Genomic DNA, 17932 nt, shown 5'->3' with positions numbered 1-17932 from the left:
AATAATAATAACAATAATAATAATAATTATAAAAGTAATATATATTTATAATAATAAAAACCTTCCCAAAATCCTTTGCAACTGAAAAATCGTCAATGCCAAATAACTTGGTCAGTTTGAAGTCAGTATGAGTAGTACGTCGTTTAGAAATATCCCTTACCATAAAGTACTTCTTGTATAAGTCGTATGTCAATGACGTCATTAGTCACGTGACTTTGCTCAAAAGTTTGTATTTGCTCACTGTGACGAAAATAGTTTGTTACTGAAAAAACAGTCATTGCAGTTTGAAGCACATTGGTGTGAGGCATTTTGGACTGCCGAGGTACCGAACAAAATACAAATATTAAGGGGGCTCCGTACAATTTTCAAAATATGGGAGTCTGGGTACAAGTACGTATCTGGCGTTGCATTAAATGTGAGGTAACAAGAAAGTACATGTTGGTAGATACTTATATGTTAAGTACTTTTCAATCAATCTCATTGTTATGACGTCATCGGTCACGTGACCAGAACGGACCGCAGTTTTAAATTCGCTTGAAAACTTTACCTGTATTTTTCTCTTAAGTTTCTTTTAAGCCAAGTTGTAGCTTTTTAAATAGTGTTCTTAAAAATGGCCATTATTACTTTTTTCTAAAAAAGGACGGCAGTAAAAAATACAACTGAAAAGTTTGTTGGCTTCCTTCTCAACGACCATTTGCGGTAGGAATAAAAGAAAATTTTGCCAAAGGAAGGAGTGTATGCTCTTTATGATGTCGTTGTCAGTTTCTTCTCATTTCACTTGCTTTTAACGAGGTTGGATGTAATTTCTTTCAGACGAAAGGAGTGGGCCTGGGGAGAAGTTAAATAGCTGCCCTCCCCCTCCCCCTGCTGGTGGTCACCCCAGCGGATTCCCCGTGGTCCGTATTGTGGGCTCATGAAGAGCATTTTCAAAATGGCGACTACGCAACAAGATTTTGAGTTATAGAGGACAGTTTTGTCGATGTTTTTCTTCTTGACGCGATGAAAACGAATCCCCAAACGTAGGGTACACCTCCTTCATTTGTATTCCCGATAAAGAAGAATATGAAATGAGTAGAAACGTGCGAAAACGTGGGTAACAGAAACTTTATACAGGAACCTGAGGTGAGTGTTTCGTGTTTCTCATTGAACAATGATTTTTTTAGACTGGTAAAAGCTGATGTCTTCGACGTTTCTCATGATTATCAATTTAGCTTACTGGAATAAAAGCCGGGCTAGGCGTAATTTAAAAGAGTAGATAGTGAGATTCGAACGATTCGATAGTATTAAATGGCAGTCATTTCGTCGAGGCATGCAACTGTTTATTTATGTCCGGGATTTATGTTCGTCATCTGAATTTTAAGCTACTGCTTTTCAAATTAATAAGAATTGCATCCTTTCATTATTTATACGTGCGGAAATGTTTCTCAAAATATTGAACAAGTGGCCATTCTAGGCTGCAAAGAAAAATTAAGTCAGGAAAATTTGATGAGTTCCCTTTGAAATTGGAAGAAACATTTCAGCCCAGTGTGATCTCTATTTTTTTAAGTTAGACTACAGACTTCTTGCAGTCAACCTGGTAGCTAATCTAGACTTCAATTAAACAGTGCTACTCACGTTTTGGAATGCCTCTTTGGGCAAGTTTAATATCTGAGACCATTTCTTAACTTAATATTCGTTCTTCCCGTGATGTTTTATTGTATATATATTACCTTTCCTTTGCATTTTGTGGTCTACATGTAATTTTTGGAACTAATAAAATGGCTAATGTTTTGACAGAACATTTTGGATTACTGTTCAGTGAGTGAAACTATGGATTGTAACAAGTTCACTACAGGTAGTTGTTGATCTCTTAGTTTTACACATATTAATGTGACAGTCAATTCTAGCAATTTCCTTCCAGTTCTCTCTACACACATTCATTACCTGAGGCATTTAAGATCTGCTTTTTGACCAGACATTTGTCTACTTTATAAAAAATCTGTTTGACATTTTTAAGGCCTGTATTTTCAGTTGTTGGATGACCTTCAGTAGCATTTTAAAGTAGCAATATAAAAATTTGTCAGGCCTTAAACTTAAGCAAGCCAGAAAACCCTAATCCCAATATAAAGCTAACTGCAAGCAACATGATGTATCCTTTGGCAACCAAAGTGCTTTTAAGGCTAACCAGAGTACTATGTAGGCTAACCAGAATCCTATGTAGGCTAACCAGAATCCTATGTAGGCTAACTGGAATGGCTTGCATGGCTCGCATGTTTCATGACACATAAGTGCCATACAAGTCAGAAATACCTAACTTAAATAAAATTAACATCATAACCTCAAGCCACCTCCGCTAACTATACTCAGGCTAACTGGAGTACTGCTTAGGCTAACCAGGGAGCTTTTTAGGCTAACCAATGTCCTACTTATTTATAGTGGAATGGCTCCTTTTTAATACATGACATTTTTCTGCAATACTTAATGAAAGGAGGCGTGCAAAGAAAATTGATTTCTTCTTTTCATGATCCAGGAAGACTGGGCAAAGTGAAACCATTACATATAAGCTGAACCAAAGTCCCATGTTTATTTCGGAACAAGCACAACAAAAAATTAAAATCCATAAATGTCATTTGGCTATCTAGCAAGTGGAAAAAAATATTGCACCCACTAGCCCAACATTAAAGCAGCCAGGTTTTTTCACACACTGAAAAAGGCCATTTAATTTTTAATGTACAGTCTGCATGCTGGAAAATAGCAATTTCATAAAAAAAAAAATAGTTTTTTGTTTGTTTTGTTTCTATTTACAGATAACTTGAAGACTTTGGAAGGGCATTCCAGTAAGTCAAAATGAACTCAAAAATACACACTGTGTCAATGTAATAAAAATGTCACATGATTGATTCCCACATGTTGCCAGTTTAAACCTGAATATACATGTACTTTAGTGACATTTATGGCTCTTTATATGATATGAACATTACAGAACCCAATAAGGCTACATGTCACGCGGAATATCGCCTGATACTTAGCGGACGAGGCCGTAGGCCGAGTTGGCTAAAATCAGACGATATTCCGTAAGATTGAGGCCAGGCCTTAAACTTAAGCAAGCCAGAAAACCCTAATCCCAATATAAAGCTAACTGCAAGCAACATGATGTATCCTTTGGCAACCAAAGTGCTTTTAAGGCTAACCAGAGTACTATGTAGGCTAACCAGAATCCTATGTAGGCTAACTGGAATGCCTTGCATGGCTCGCATGTTTCATGACACATAAGTGCCATACAAGTCAGAAATACCTAACTTAAATAAAATTAACATCATAACCTCAAGCCAAAGTTTGAGCAGGATAATAATGTTTTATTATTCGACAAATTGTCAACGAAAGACATTTTGCAGAAAGAAAAACTGTAATAATTATTATGCAGTGCTTTACCAGATTTCGGACGAATCTATGCAACCTACGTATATCGCAGCATATCTGTTATGTACGGATGACAGATATCGTTAACATTTTGACCATATATGGGCAGCGCGCGCATGTGTTGAATAATAATGACAATTACATGTAAGTTTTAAAACCATTCTGAGGTTCATGACAGAATTTTTTTGTTTCAATAAAAACATGCAAAAATAATGAAATAGAATAGAGAATTAAGGGCCTCTTTACATGAAAACCGAGTTGAGTTTCATCCCGGGGTGAATTTCATCCCGGGATGAAAAACTTTTCATTTTACATGAGCGTGTTCATCCCGGGATGCTGGGACGTAAGTCGGACCGCCCGAGTTGAATTCATCTCGCCCGTGCTCACATTACTTTATATTTCATCCCGGGAAGACTGTTTACATGACGTTTTTCGTCCCGTTTCATCCCGGGATAACATTTCAACTCGGTGTTTCATCCCGGGATGAAATCGTCCCCGGATGAGTTCATCCTGGGACGAAATCATGTATCATCCTGTAAACAGCAACAAGAAAATGACCAGACACCGAGATGAATTCATCCCGGGACGAAAGCCATCCCGGGACGAAAACTCTCATGTAAAGAGGCCCTTACATTATTATTATGGCAGACCATAAATGTTACTCCAGGTTAATGTGTCCAGTTAATGTGTCAAGTTTTTTTTGCAGCACAGGCTTGGTTCCACAGGGAGTGGTTTCAAAAAATATCCATACATGTACCTCCCCCAAGGATGGTTCTTTGGTTTGGACCCTCCCACCCCCTGGGATTTCCAGTTAAGCTTCATACTTTCTTTTAAACTATTGAGACCTCCATCCCCCTGGGAACTCCCAATGACCATCCTTGGGATGGGTATAGATATTTTCTGGAACTGCAGAATGTAGGCAAGTAAGCTGCAGATTAATCTGATTGATACACATTAATCTATTTCACATTTAAACCTGTTTTCTATGGGATATATAATTGTATATTGCTTTTACCGGTTTCACTTGTAATAATAATAATAATAATAATAATAATAATAATAATAATAATAATAATAATAATAATAATAATAATAATAATAATAATGGCTTTATTGGAAGAGCTTCCACAGGGTGGCTCTTCGTCTTCCAAAGACTAAATTTACTAAGATTTTTACAATATTATATAAAAGATTAAAAGATTATTATTTACAATAAAAATAAAAACTATAAAATGCTAAAACTTCTCATAAAATTACATGAATAATATAAAAAATGGATCAAAAAAAAATTCGATTTGTAAAAAGAAAAAAAAAAGGTGAATAAATAAATAAATAAAAGTTAACCTATGCAAGACTTTGCATTTTTAAATAAAAGCTTTTTAACGGCCTTGATAAAAAGTGCATAGAAGGAAATGTTTCTAATGTTTCCTGGTAGGCCATTGAAACTAGTTGCGGCCATATGCTCCGCCGCTTAAAAGTAATTACGATACGGTCGCCCCCGGTTTTTGGAATTGATGGTTTGTCTGGGCCGAGTTTGACAGGAAGGAAGGGGGATATAATGCTTGCTACCTCAAACCAATTAGTGATTCCGTCTACCCTGGGCAGTTCGTCATCACGCTAAAGGTGGGCGAAATCTGGGGCTCGCGCTACACTGCGCAGGACGGAGGCTTCGTGAAGACTACTGCCTACAACAACCGACTGGTGCTCAGCAATGGACTCACACTTGAGATTTATAAAGAAAACAAAGACGAGAGAGTTGGGATCAAGTTCATTGAAGTCACTGCTGTGAAAGATGTCTAGTGCGGGAGTGGCACTTAAGTTGTATTACACTATTTTCTCAGTATGCACACAAACATACTAAGAAGTATTGCAAGAAAGAAAAACTATTTATTTGTGGTTAAAACAGATAAAGAAAAAACTGATAAACTGTAGAATTAAATATTAACAACAGCTTCGAACACAGTAACAACAACAACAACAATCTTTATTAAACGTGGTCGGTACGCTTAGCTAAGAAGTTATTTTAAGGTACGCCACGGAATAAAAATAGAAAAAAAAAATTGTTTAAGGTGTATAAATTTAGATAGGCTATAATTAAAAACGATATGAATTAAAATAGTCATAGCAACAATATTTTGTCTAAGTGTGAAATGTAAAAACTGTAAAAATATTAAACGGGTGTTAAAAAAGTGTTGCGCTTGACGAATTTTCCTCGCTACACTTTTGAATCCTTTTCCACACAGCAACCATTAGGAAAGTAACGTCGTTTCACTCCCACGAAATCAGCGATAAAATTTAACTGCTACAAGTATATGGCCTGTCTGACGGGATAAGCTCTATTGGCTTAATGACTTTCGATAAAAGTAATTACAATACGGTCGCTCCGTGTTGTGGAATTGAGGGTTTTTCTAGACCGAGTTTGATGGTAATCAACGGGGATGATAACACTTGCCACCTCAAACCAAGCGATTCTTTCTACAGTTCGTTATCACTCTAAAGGTGGGCATGACGGAGACTTCGTGAAGACCACTACCTACCGCAACCGACTGGTGCTCAGCAATAGACTCTCTCTTGAAGTTTATAAACGGGAAAAAGAGGAGAGGGTTGGGATCAAGTTCATTGAAGTCACTGTTGTAGAAGATGTTTAGTGTAAGAACAGCACGAACGATCTACTATGCAACTTACGCAGTATGCATGAAAAAATGAGAGTAATAGCAAAAAAAATAAAATAAATAAAAAAGAACCGCAGAATGAAATAGTAACAACAGCTTCAAGTTCAGTGAAATTCGGCGCGGGGGAGGGTAGATGCCACCCACCCCCTCGAGGTTTTGTCGCAATTTTGAGTAGGGGATTTACTCTGTGATGCTAAACTTTTCAGTAACTATTCATTAACCCCTCGCGCATTTCATGTGCCAGCTCTGAGGGGTTACACTTTAAGATTGTGAAACAAAGGTTAATTATTCAGTAACTTCGCCATTCTATTCTCAAAATGAATAGACGACGTGCCGCGAGTCACATATACGTTCTGTGGGGAAAAAATATTGGACAGCAAAAAGTTGGTATATTATTTTGCATAACGCGAGCTATTGTCGAAAAGTATTTTGCATATGGTTATATTTAGTAACCAATAGCTAACTTTACCGTCAATCATATTGAGAAAGCCACACATTAACTGTCCTTTTTATGAACAACAATTAATGAACCTTCCTCCTTTAAACCTATAGAAAAAGAAAGCGTTGTGTGGTTTGAACCATCTGGCGTTTAATGACCTCCTGTTTAAATGTTGGCTGTCGGATGAAATCAGTCCCAAGAAAGTAATTTTCTCTAATGGTTTAATTTAAAATGCTAATTTTCCCCTGAGCTCTACGGTGTTAAATGGTCTTTTTGACCAAAATAAAATAATATTCCTAATCCTACCCTGATGGTGAATGAGACCGCTCAGTTTTCGCATAAACTAAAAACTTTGCTGATGAAGTAAATTATGATCGATTATGAATTTTAGAGAAAACAAAGTTATCAGGGGTTTAGCGTTGGAATACTTTGTTCATTTCATTTATAATTCCTAGCCCATGATACACAAGTATTCAATTCCTAAATCCAGTCGATATTCAATTTTTATTCCAATTATTTTCTTATTCATTATTCCGAGACAGTACTCAATGTTCCTTTTAAATCGCATGTCAAGTTACAGAGTGAAGTAAAAAAGTATATTGTCACTCTCAGGATCAAACTCGTGCTAATTGTTCTGCAACAGATGTTTGAATTTTAATCAGTTAGTGAGTTTATACTTCCTTTACTGTACTGGTGATTACGACCGCTAACAAGCCAAGGCGAACCCAGCATCAACTTACCCTCCTTCGCTGACTAAGGTACAGTACAATGCGTATGACTGGCTTCGAACTTTTCTCTCGAACTGAAACGTTTTCCTTTGCAGCCGTTTTTGGGCTTTCTCAGTGGTACTCGGCTATCTCTTCACTCCTATATCTTCACTCCTTAACTAGAACTAAGATGAAACGTCAGCCTTTCAAAATCAGAGAATAGTATGGGCAAAATTTAGTTCCTCTATTTCTGAGACCTTTTTCGCCGTAAAGCATTGTTGCCATGCATATCACATACCAAGCGTACCTTTCAAGTATACAATTTATTTGCACTGCATCAGTCGGCAGTCTTTATCTGATTTTTTGCTACTTAAGACGGTTTCCGCTGAATATTCGAGCAATAAAGGCAAAACTAAAGTTACCAAAAAGTTCTCATAGCATAAACACAGTTTTATTACAGTTAAGAAGAACCTATCGAAATTTTAGCTCTTAAGCTGACCCCGCGAGAGAAAAATGAATTTGAAGTTTTCCATATTTAAGTTGAAATGGACGTTTCACGTCGGTTCAAAACAAAACAACATGGTTTTTAAACTTTTCTGACGAGGTTAAATTTCTTAAGAATGCTTTGAAATTTAATAGCAGTGTCAATTAGAGAAATGAATTACAGTGAGATGTTTCAATCGGTATACCAAACGTTACTGTGAGTAGATTTTTCGTAATTAATTTTAGCACCTTGAGCGGAATCCGTCTTAAACTTTAAACCCGTTTAGTACCGTGGAAATATATACTGTTTTACAATAATTTACCATCGAGACGGTTGACAATGTTCTGAAGCAAAACTATGCTTCCTTCGAGATTTGTCACGATATTTAAGGTCTCTTTTTTTGATGTACAAAATTCCTTTCAAATAAAAAAAATAGTTTTGTAAGGTTAAAAAATCTAGTATGGATTAATAAGTCTGAAAAGGCAGATTGTAAACGACAACCTAGAAATATATCGACCGTGTTTTATTTTTCTTAGTGTTGTCCGAAACGAAGCTCCTTTAAAACCCTGCTTATGTCGGGTGGTTACGACTTCGCTAATGCAACCGTGTAGAAATTGTAATTTCTGCGTGTTGTAACTGTTTTCCATAACCCGCAAAAAGTAAACTACCGCAAAAATGTTTCAGCAAAAAAATTTCATCCACAGTAGTAGTACACATCGTTATCATCTATACATGTACATCAAAAATAATGTTTTAAGATAGCTTGCAGAGCCGTGCAATCAAATTGAGTATACGTAAGCGTGCACCATAATTTTTCTCGCGTAGGTTTTGATGTACATTTTTGATTTACATTACCACAAGTCCGGCAGTGTTATAAAACAATTGGTTCATGTTAAGCGTGCACTATCGAGTTATGTGCACTTGGGAAGTTTTGAGAGGACTCAAGATGCTAGAGTTGCTCTCAGCTATCGCCTCGAGCAACTCTTACGCTTCTTTCGTGCTCTCCAAACTTCCCGCGTGCATCCATAACTCGATAGTGCACGCTAAAGCATAAACCAATTGTTAATTGGTGCCTATTTAAACGTTTCTTTTCGAATGCTTGCGATAACTCGTATGAAATGGAACAGGATCGAAGATAGTCATGATCCATTAACGGAGCAGTCAGTTACGTACTCTAGATCAAGACTTTATTGGAAAATATTGAATTTTTTTTTGACACTTTTAAACACCCTTATGGTGTTTGACCTCTTTTTTGATTGTTACTCAAATAAAAGCGAAATTTTGAATTTATAATTGGAATAGAATTCATAAAACTCGCAAAAAAATAATTCCATGAAAGAAAAACCATTCTAACATGTATTCTACTAATCGCAAAATACAAAAATGGCTAATCCGCAAAATTAAACTCCCGAAAAAATTTTTTGGAGTGCTACACGGTGGGCCATTCAGTGGAAAACAAAGACCAAAGCTACTAGATTATTATATTAATGTAGAAATTAGACAGAATTAACGAGGATCTTTTACCGAGAAAAGACTAAATTCCTATTGTTTTCGTTTAAATAATAAAAGGAGTTTTACTGGTCAGTATAGGACGCACGATAAAAAAATGAGTGTGCTGAGTCATTGCATCAGGTGACAGGTGCGTACTCCCATACATAAGCTATGAGAGTATATGTGCCGCTGTAAAAGGTACGGCTTTAAAGCAGTAACGTTTGGAATAGGGTACACATATACGAGCAAATTACCAATTGACATGCATGAAGGGGGTTTGTTATTTGTAAAGAGTCTCCATTCTGGGAAACATTCAACAGATAGACGATATTCGAGATGCACGCATCGACTAAGGAATCCTTTATAAACCCGGCCTTGGAAGATGATGAGGCGACTTCGGTCAAAACCAAACCACTGAAACAGGACAAACAGGAAAAGAACGCGGAAGAGAAAGAAACTGGCCGTGCGAACGCTGCACAAGGATCAAATCGTGCCTTGTTGGCGCTGGTCATCACTATGTGCTTAATTTCTCTCGTGGTTCTTCTGCTGACATTACTGATGTTGTTCGGGAAAATCGGCGACGGATGTGGCTGCTCCTTAGAAGAAGGTATAAATGATATGAACGTACTTAGAGGCATATGTAAAGTTATTTAAATCATTTTTGTATTTCTTTGCCAGCGGATATCAGTCACTGCCTTTAAATGTAAAAGGGAGAGGATTGCGAAAATCCAGAATAAGCTTCAGATACGCTTCGTTTTCGAGTCTTATAATTTCTTGGTTTAGAAACTCCTTTTCTGCCTCTTATTCTTGAGTTATTGAACACAGGTCTGAAATTTCCTTTGCAGTTAGTTTCAAGATCAATTTGGCTGAAAGAAATTCAGGATCTCTCGTACTTTAACGTAATTTTTTTTCTCACTTGAAGTTTACGCTTGATCGCTTTGGCTTTTTGTTATTATAAAAAACAATTTGATTCAATTTTTAGTCGTCCTTCCCCTTATTAATAAATCTCGCCATAACATTGTCAAAGAAGGTAGCTGTCACCGGCTTAACATGGCTCCGCCTCGTGGACCCACAACTAAATTTTCGATAACGTTATGACGAAATTTATCATCAATAAGAGGATAGACGCATAAAAAGTTGGCGTTAATTTGTTATATATATATGTAGAAGTATGGTTTTTAAAGCACTTTTTCTCACAGGTTGTTATCTTATTAAATCTATGCTTACGCTTAAGGCTCTTTCTATTTTTAGCTTCTTCTAATTCCCCCAAAATCATGGCAACGGATTCAGCCCTTAAGGAGAATATCACAAACCTTCAACTGAGTTTGGTAAGAATATGTATTTTGATTAGAATACATCTCATATCCCACAATCACAAATAGATGGAAACTTAGCCCTTATTTGCTTTGGGAGACAGAATTAACAACAACATAGCGCCAATGACATCGGGATGCGACAGTTTAAATGCAAAATGAATGAGTGGTAACGAATTAAAAATTGGTGTAGCCAGGGCTATGAAAGTGCTACGGAAATTTGCATTTTTTTGCCCTAATTATCCTTTGTCTTTGGAAGTGCTGGAATGCAACGTAGCTTTGCGTGACAGAGAAAGGGCCAGAGCAGGACTACAGCTTTGATAGTGTTCATTTATTCTTCTACATCGGGACTGCGTAAACAGTAGCATCACTGTACTGGTGTTAAATATTTGTGACTTTGGGAGTGCTGGACCATGGGAGCAATAGATTTGTAATTATTTTAGAAGTTGCAAGTGGATCGCGGGACTGCGGAGCTGACTAAATACATGCAGGCAATAACACAGCCTGGCCTGGCTGATTAATTAAAATGTGTCTTATCTTTTCTAAGAATATTTTGTTAAAACACTAGCAAGTTATGTCATAATTTTTTCAGTGGGATATTTCTGTTTCACGAAACTTTAGCAGTTTGTAGGATAGTTGACTTCACAACGTGCCATGACTACAAATGCACGTTTCGCTTCCAAAAGGAGTGAAAGGAGGGAGATACCACCCTTTTTAAAACTGAACTTCTTGTTTAAGATTTGCCTTTCCTTTATTTCAGATGAAGCACCTTGATGACCTCGCAGATTTCAAAATAAAGGTAAAATCTTCCATGATCGCTGTATCTTTGATTAAGTTAGGATTGGCTTTACGAAATGACTAACCCACCAACCGTCTCATGGACCCACAGATTCACTGTCCTGAAACAAAATCCACTCATTTTTAAGCGATGGCGTGACATCGCTTTATGCCATCGAAAGATCGGTTCGTTTTGTCTGTTTGGCCCGATCGAACAGAAAATCAAATTTAACTTAACAGTCTTAACAAGAAATCGCCGCGTAAACACAAAAGCAAAATACTTCCGTACAGTTAGAATGGAACACTACAATGTATAAACGAAAGAGACTGATTATATATGATGGGGTCTATTAGATTTAGTTGACAGAAATTTCTAATTCTTATAATACAAAGGGACACTGTGAGCAAGAGACCGTTTGACCTTTCTCGCAGCTTTGCTCGCGCGTATCGTTTGTCGTTATCCGTGATATCACACTACAGTATAACGCAATATTTGTTGAGAAAACATAGGGAAATCTAAAAAAAGTATAAAAATATAAAATAAAATATTACCGTTGTTCAATTGAGAAAATCTACGAAGAAAATGTATTATTTGCATCCTTGGTCTGTGAATTCATAACAGCTATACAATCAAGTTTTTCCTCATAATTATGTAAGACCCCTTGTGAAACGCCATCGCTTCTGCATGCATCGCGTGCCATTTTTTAAATCTACTACCGCCATTTACTGAAATTGCAAAAAGTAAATTGCCGCAAAAATGTTTCCGCCAAAATTTAATCCACAGTAGTAGTACACATCGTTATCATCTATACATATATACAGTATACGTAAGCGTGCACCATAATCCAATAGTTAACCGCGCACGCAGTTCTTGCTCTGCTCGTGGTTCCGTCTTGTCGGTGACCAGACCCATACTCCCACTCGGCCAACTCGTCGGCCGTTCTTTGAATCAAGCATTTAGTTAACCGCGTTGCGCGGTTCTTGCTCTGCAAGCGATTTCTTGTTTAATGTTTAATTTTTGAACGTCTGATTGCAAGAAAATACTAAATACTCACGCAATGAAAGAGAAACATGTTTCAGCGGGCTAGAGATTGTACTGTAAATACAATTACGTTTGTGTCAACGATTGTGCTGACGTTGTTACTTTCACTTTCACAAGGTATTGAAAATCAATGGTCAGCCTGAGAGTTCTAGTCACGCAATGTTAAAAAGCTATAATCAGTTACTAATCGAAACTTCCAGAATCCTTTCTCAGTTACTTAGCATGTTTAGTGGGAAACGTTCGATTTTTAAGCGAAATGTATTTTTCTTGTTGTGTCATTAAAAGGATTTTATAGATCTAAAGGAAAATTAACAAGACAAACATGCCCAGACTTGTTAGGTTTACGTCATTCAGGGGAATTCCCACTCTGCTAAAAACAGATTCAGATTCAGATTTTTATTTTCACACTATTTACAACAATTAAACAATATTAACATTATTTACAGAAAATGCAATAATTAAAATAAGGAAAATATACAATAGATACAAAACCCAAAATAAAATGTGCTCAGTGACCAAAGAAGCATATGCTATCGTGTTGGTCACTGACACGTTCAAAAAAACAGACAAGACACACAAATTACTAGAAATAATAGAATATGAATAACAAACGTATGTAGAATAAATATGTTAAAAGATGAATAAATCATACTAAATATAAGCTAATATGCAGAAAACAACGATATTATGCACAAGAGTAGGATTGGTTATTTAAGAGATAAATTTTATAGTGCTTGTAAAAGGAAGGATAAGGATAAGGATAAATTCTCAAATTTGATTCAATTCTTTGCTTCAATATTCCATTCCTGGAACAAGTAATGCAGTGTTTTAAACAGAAATTCGACACAATACTGGGTGCAATGCTGATTTAATAAATTGACTGGGGAGAGAAAAATAAACAACCGTAAAAGGTCACACAAACTGTTTTCTTAACAACGTGCCTACAACACGAAAGAGGGAGGGGGGGGGGGGGCAAAGATATTTTGGTGTGTTAAAGAGGCTCAAAAATAATACTAGCAATAGAGAGACTGGAAAACATTGTCATTGGGCGTTTTCAATTTAACGCAAATGGGAGATATTTTTAGGGGCCTGGCTTAAGTCCATGCATTTTGAAATCAATATTTGGGGTTTGTATCTAAAGCGGCATCAAACAAAACACGCTGCCACCCTTCCCACTGAACAGTTTCCTTAATTATCGAGAATGTGGGTGGTCACGTGACCAGCGCGATTTTAAGTACTACGAGCTTCTTGTTCACGCTGGTAGCCTGAGCAAATCGCTTCGCCAGAAAATTCTTTTTCTCGCGCGGGTTTTGATGTACATTTTTGATTTAAATTTCCACCAGTCCGGCAATGATATAAAACAATTGGTTCATGCTTTTGGGTGCACTATCGAGTTATGTGCACTTGGGAAGTTTGGAGAGCACTCAAGAAGCTAAAGTTGCTCGAGGCGATATACGATTCTTTCGTGCTCTCCAAACTTCTCGCGTGCATCCATAACTCGATAGTGCACGCTAAAGCATAAACCAATTGTTTATTGGCGCCTATTAAAACGTTTCTTTTCGAATGCTTGCGATAACTCGTATGAAATGGAACAGGATCGAAGATAGTCATGGTCCATTAACAGTTCAGTCAGCCACTCTAGATCATGACTTTATTGCAAAAGATTGAAATTTATTTTGACACTTTGCAACATCCGAATGGTGTTTGACCTGTATTTTGATTGCTACTCAAATAAAAACGAAAAATTTGAAGTTATTATTGAAATAGAATTCTAAAAATCGCAAGTTATGTCATAATTTTGTCAGTTGGATATTTTTGTTTCATGAAACTTTAGCAGTTTGCAGGATTCTTGACTCCACAATGTGCCACGACTACAAATGTACGTGTCGCTTCCGAAAGGAGTGAAATGAGGGAGATACCACCCTTTTTAAAGCGGAACTTATTAATCAAGATTTGCCTTTTCTTTGTTTTAGATGGAGCACCTTGATGACCTCGCAGATTTTAAAATAAAGGTAAAATCTTCCATGTTCGCTGTATCTTTGATTAAGTTAGGTTTGCCTTCACGAAATGACTAACCCACCAACCGACCCATGGACCCACGCATTTTAAAACATACTACCACCCTTTACTCAAATTGATAATAGTTTTGAACGTACAGGTCAGCGTAGTACCTTGATGTTTCCTTTTGTTTTATTTCGTTCCGTGTGCATTCTCTATTTTCCAATTGCCCATAATACACTTTGTTTGGCCCCTATATTTTGCATAAACTATTGTTTTCAAATTCTCTTGGGAGGACTGCATATTTCCAAAACAATTGTTTATGCAAAATTTGGGGGGCAAACAAAGTGCATTATGGATAATTGGAAAATAGAGAATAGCCTGAAACCGGGATATCTTTGTCCACGCATGGCCTTTTACGGAAGTGGGCAAGAGAGTGCTTTGAAATATGAAGACGTTAATACCTAGAGAGAGAATTTGAATGACTTGAATTTTGTTTGCTCCCTACCCTGGAAATACGTGCAACTAAGAGATTACTGCAACACCTGACATCACTTTTTCAGTATCCTCGGATTTGTAGAGTAGCTTATACAGCCAATATATCTCCGAGCATATCACAGTAAGCACAGTACAACGGGCAAAGACCAGACCACAACACCGGGAACTCTATGCCCTACTCTTAACGATAAGTGTGTGGGTTCTTTTACGTCCCCTGCTGACCATAACACTGAAGATACAGGAGAAAACGGTTTATCGTCCTTATCCGAGAAGACTAGAATATGCTAGTCAGTTAATATCACTTACTCCCCAAAACACAGGTCCATTACATTCATATCAAAAAGTTGTTTTCCTGAGGTTGTGCTTTCACAGCAATCGGCAAGTTTGTGTTGTGTGACTTACTGAGCTTTCTGATTCCTATCAAATACAGACAGAGGCTAGGCAAAATGCTCTCCGAGATGATCTCAACATGACAAGGAGCGAGTTGCTGCTGATCACTGATAACATAACACTCACGTTAAAGGTTCGTCGACAACTCTTTCTTTTAGCGTGATTTATCTATTTGTATGTTTCCTTTTTTTTGTTTATTGTTTTTTTTTTTCATCCTAATATCTTCCGGATAAGCTCGGATAGTTCTTTGTCAGGCATTAAGATTAATTATCCAACAAACTGTCCAATGCCCATATTTGGTCAGGATATACATGACTTACAGGACAAATATCCTGCATTCGTACATACTAGAACAGTGTACAGTATAGCGTTATAAGTGCGCTCTGATCAGCTACTCAAACTTCGGATATCCTTTGCTATTCACTTTCCAGCAACTTGCTCGCGAAAAATGTAATTGTTGAAAGGTGTATATGAGTAGTTAAAAAGCATCATTTTTGGTTTTTCATTTACTTTTCTGAGCAAGTTAAGACATTTTATTTTGAAAGGCTGCCTTTTCAAGGTGTTTTTCTCTCTTTATTTCAGTTTGAATACCTTGATGCTGTTTTGACTCGGTTGAAGTCCGCCTTGGACAGGACAAACACTGACCTTGCAAGACTTAAAAGTACCCAGACAAAGGTAAGAGTTTTTATCATTCTTTGCCATTTATTGAAAACTAGGTTGCGTTAACATTTTAAACTTCGGTCGTACAAGGGGTGGGGATTATTCTGGATCAGCCTTAATCGGGTTTTTAAACTAATAATTCAGTACCAGTAATGTCGTTACGATCTAAGGTTTTAAAAAACCTTAGATCGTAACGACATTACTGGTACTGAATTATTTCATAAACGCGCATTGGATGTAAGGTGATAACGAAAAAAAACCCTGTAGCCCCAAGCTAGTTATAACAATCTCGTATCCAACGCCTTTATTTTTCAATATTATTTAGCAAACGAATCTTTTTTATAATTATAGTTATTCTTCGTTTGCATGATATTTCAAGTCAGTCTATCTAAGTAAATCAATTGCATCTGCCTAGTGGACACATGATTTGAATGAAACGTGGCGCGGTGTTCTGAATTTTGAGTTGAATGGAACAAATTCTTGTAGGAATTTACAATAGCTTTTCAATTCCGGTAAATAAGTGGCCGAAATAAAAATACAGTGGCCCAAAGGTGTAAGATAAATTACAATCCCTCACGGTTAAACTGAATAACTTATCTTCACACTGAATAAAACGTTTCCGGATTCGTGATGAGACCCGGATTTCGTTTAGGTTTTTCCAATAAAACTTTACCTTTTACAGAAAAGTTACAAAAATAATTCAAAATGCTGCTGTCGTTTTGTCCTTTTTTATGCAAGAAATTTTGAACTAATATCTATTAAATCAAATCTCAACTATTTTATTTTGTAGGAGAAAGTGATTTACCATCAGACCATGACTCCATCTTGGCTTGTTGCGCATGCGTCCTACATCAACAGTTATCGTTTGAACACCACTGAACAACTCGCTTTCACCGACGGTCCATCAGAAGATGAAGCCGCTCTCCTAAAAGTACCCGTGATTCCTGCCAATGTCTTGCACAATTCCACCCAGCTGACAGTTAAAATTGTGGTTTCGAATGACGTCGATATCGCATCAAGTGAGGACAGCGATTTCAGATATGGCGTGTCTGACGGGATAAGCTTTGTTGGCTTTCAGATTCTCAGTAAAGAGAATTACGAAGACTACGCCAACTGTTATGGAGTTGAGGGTTCCTCTGGTACCACTTTAACTGGAAGAAGGTATATCAACTATTATTGGACCAGCCCAAGTGACTCTTTCTATCCCGGCCAGTTTGTCATCACTCTCAAGTTGGATGCACATGAAAACTGGGGATCGTGCTACACTGCGCACGAGGGGGGGTTTGTGAAAACTGCTGGTTACAACAACCGACTGGTGCTCAGCAACGGACTCAGTCTTGAGGTTTATAAAGATGACAAAGAGGAGAGGTCTGGGATCAATTTCATCGAAGTCACTGTTGTAGAGGATGTCTAGTGTAAGAACTCAGCACGCACGATCTACTATGCAACTTACTCATGCATGAAAAAATGAGCGTAATAGCACTTATAAAAAGAAAAACATTTTATTGGCGGTAAAAATAAATGAAAAAGAACTGCAGAATGGAATGGTATCAACAGCTTCAAATTCGATGAAATTTTAGGCATTAGTTGAGGCGAATTTTATGTTAAAATTATAATGCTGCTCTTTTCAATGGTAATTATTGTTATATTTGCATGCTGAAATAAACCCGTTGGTGAAAAAAATTGTGGAAAGCTTGACGAATTTTCTTCCACACAATATGCCATTCTGTAGCGCGTTCCTCGTCCTTTTACTCAAGCTCGGAAAGTAACGACCCTCACTACGCGATAACATTTCTCCGCTACAAGTATATCCGAGACGTAGCCAATCCCACAAAGTAACAACCCTTCAAAAGTAGCGACATCAACTTGGCGTGCCATTCTGCAAGACTGCTGAAATTGAGGGGATTGGATACTTGACCCTGCATGAGATTTTTCGCTTTTTTAAAGAACAATATAAACCACATTAATATACGTATACAAAAAAAGTGGATAGCGTTTTTGGCGCGCGCTGAAGGGTTACTCAAACTCCGAATATCCTTTGCTATTCACTTCCGAGCAAAGA

The 17932-nt window shown here is 37.1% G+C and overlaps 3 protein-coding genes across 4 annotated transcripts in view; all 3 read left to right on the top strand.

The window, feature by feature from the left end:
- The window catches only part of LOC144635215 (uncharacterized), a 144632-nt gene that overhangs the window by 57969 nt on the left and 68731 nt on the right, over positions 1 to 17932 (top strand). The window lies entirely within an intron of this gene.
- Positions 902 to 17402, top strand: LOC144635212 (uncharacterized). Of its 2 annotated transcripts, XM_078494298.1 has the most exons (9): positions 902 to 1122; positions 1777 to 1834; positions 9513 to 9799; positions 10444 to 10520; positions 11266 to 11304; positions 14298 to 14336; positions 15251 to 15343; positions 15793 to 15885; positions 16661 to 17402. In XM_078494298.1, the coding sequence occupies exons 3-9, from the start codon at positions 9529 to 9531 to the stop codon at positions 17282 to 17284; spliced, it is 1236 nt and encodes a 411-aa protein (XP_078350424.1). In that variant the 5' UTR covers positions 902 to 1122; positions 1777 to 1834; positions 9513 to 9528; the 3' UTR covers positions 17285 to 17402. The 2 variants fall into 2 exon arrangements, with proteins under 2 accessions (XP_078350424.1, XP_078350425.1); XM_078494299.1 differs by lacking the exons at positions 902 to 1122; positions 1777 to 1834 and adding an exon at positions 7201 to 7268.
- Positions 9143 to 17932, top strand: part of LOC144635210 (uncharacterized) — a 142854-nt gene continuing 134064 nt past the window's right edge. Inside the window, exon 1 of the mRNA XM_078494297.1 lies at positions 9143 to 9423. The gene's annotated coding sequence lies outside the window, so the exon portion shown is untranslated. The remainder of the gene's footprint in view (positions 9424 to 17932) is intronic.

Source organism: Oculina patagonica, chromosome 13 (assembly GCF_052425735.1).
Source record: "Oculina patagonica isolate OP01 chromosome 13, crgOcupat, whole genome shotgun sequence".
Taxonomy (NCBI): Eukaryota; Metazoa; Cnidaria; class Anthozoa; order Scleractinia; family Oculinidae; genus Oculina; species Oculina patagonica.
This window is presented reverse-complemented; position numbering and strand designations above follow the sequence as displayed.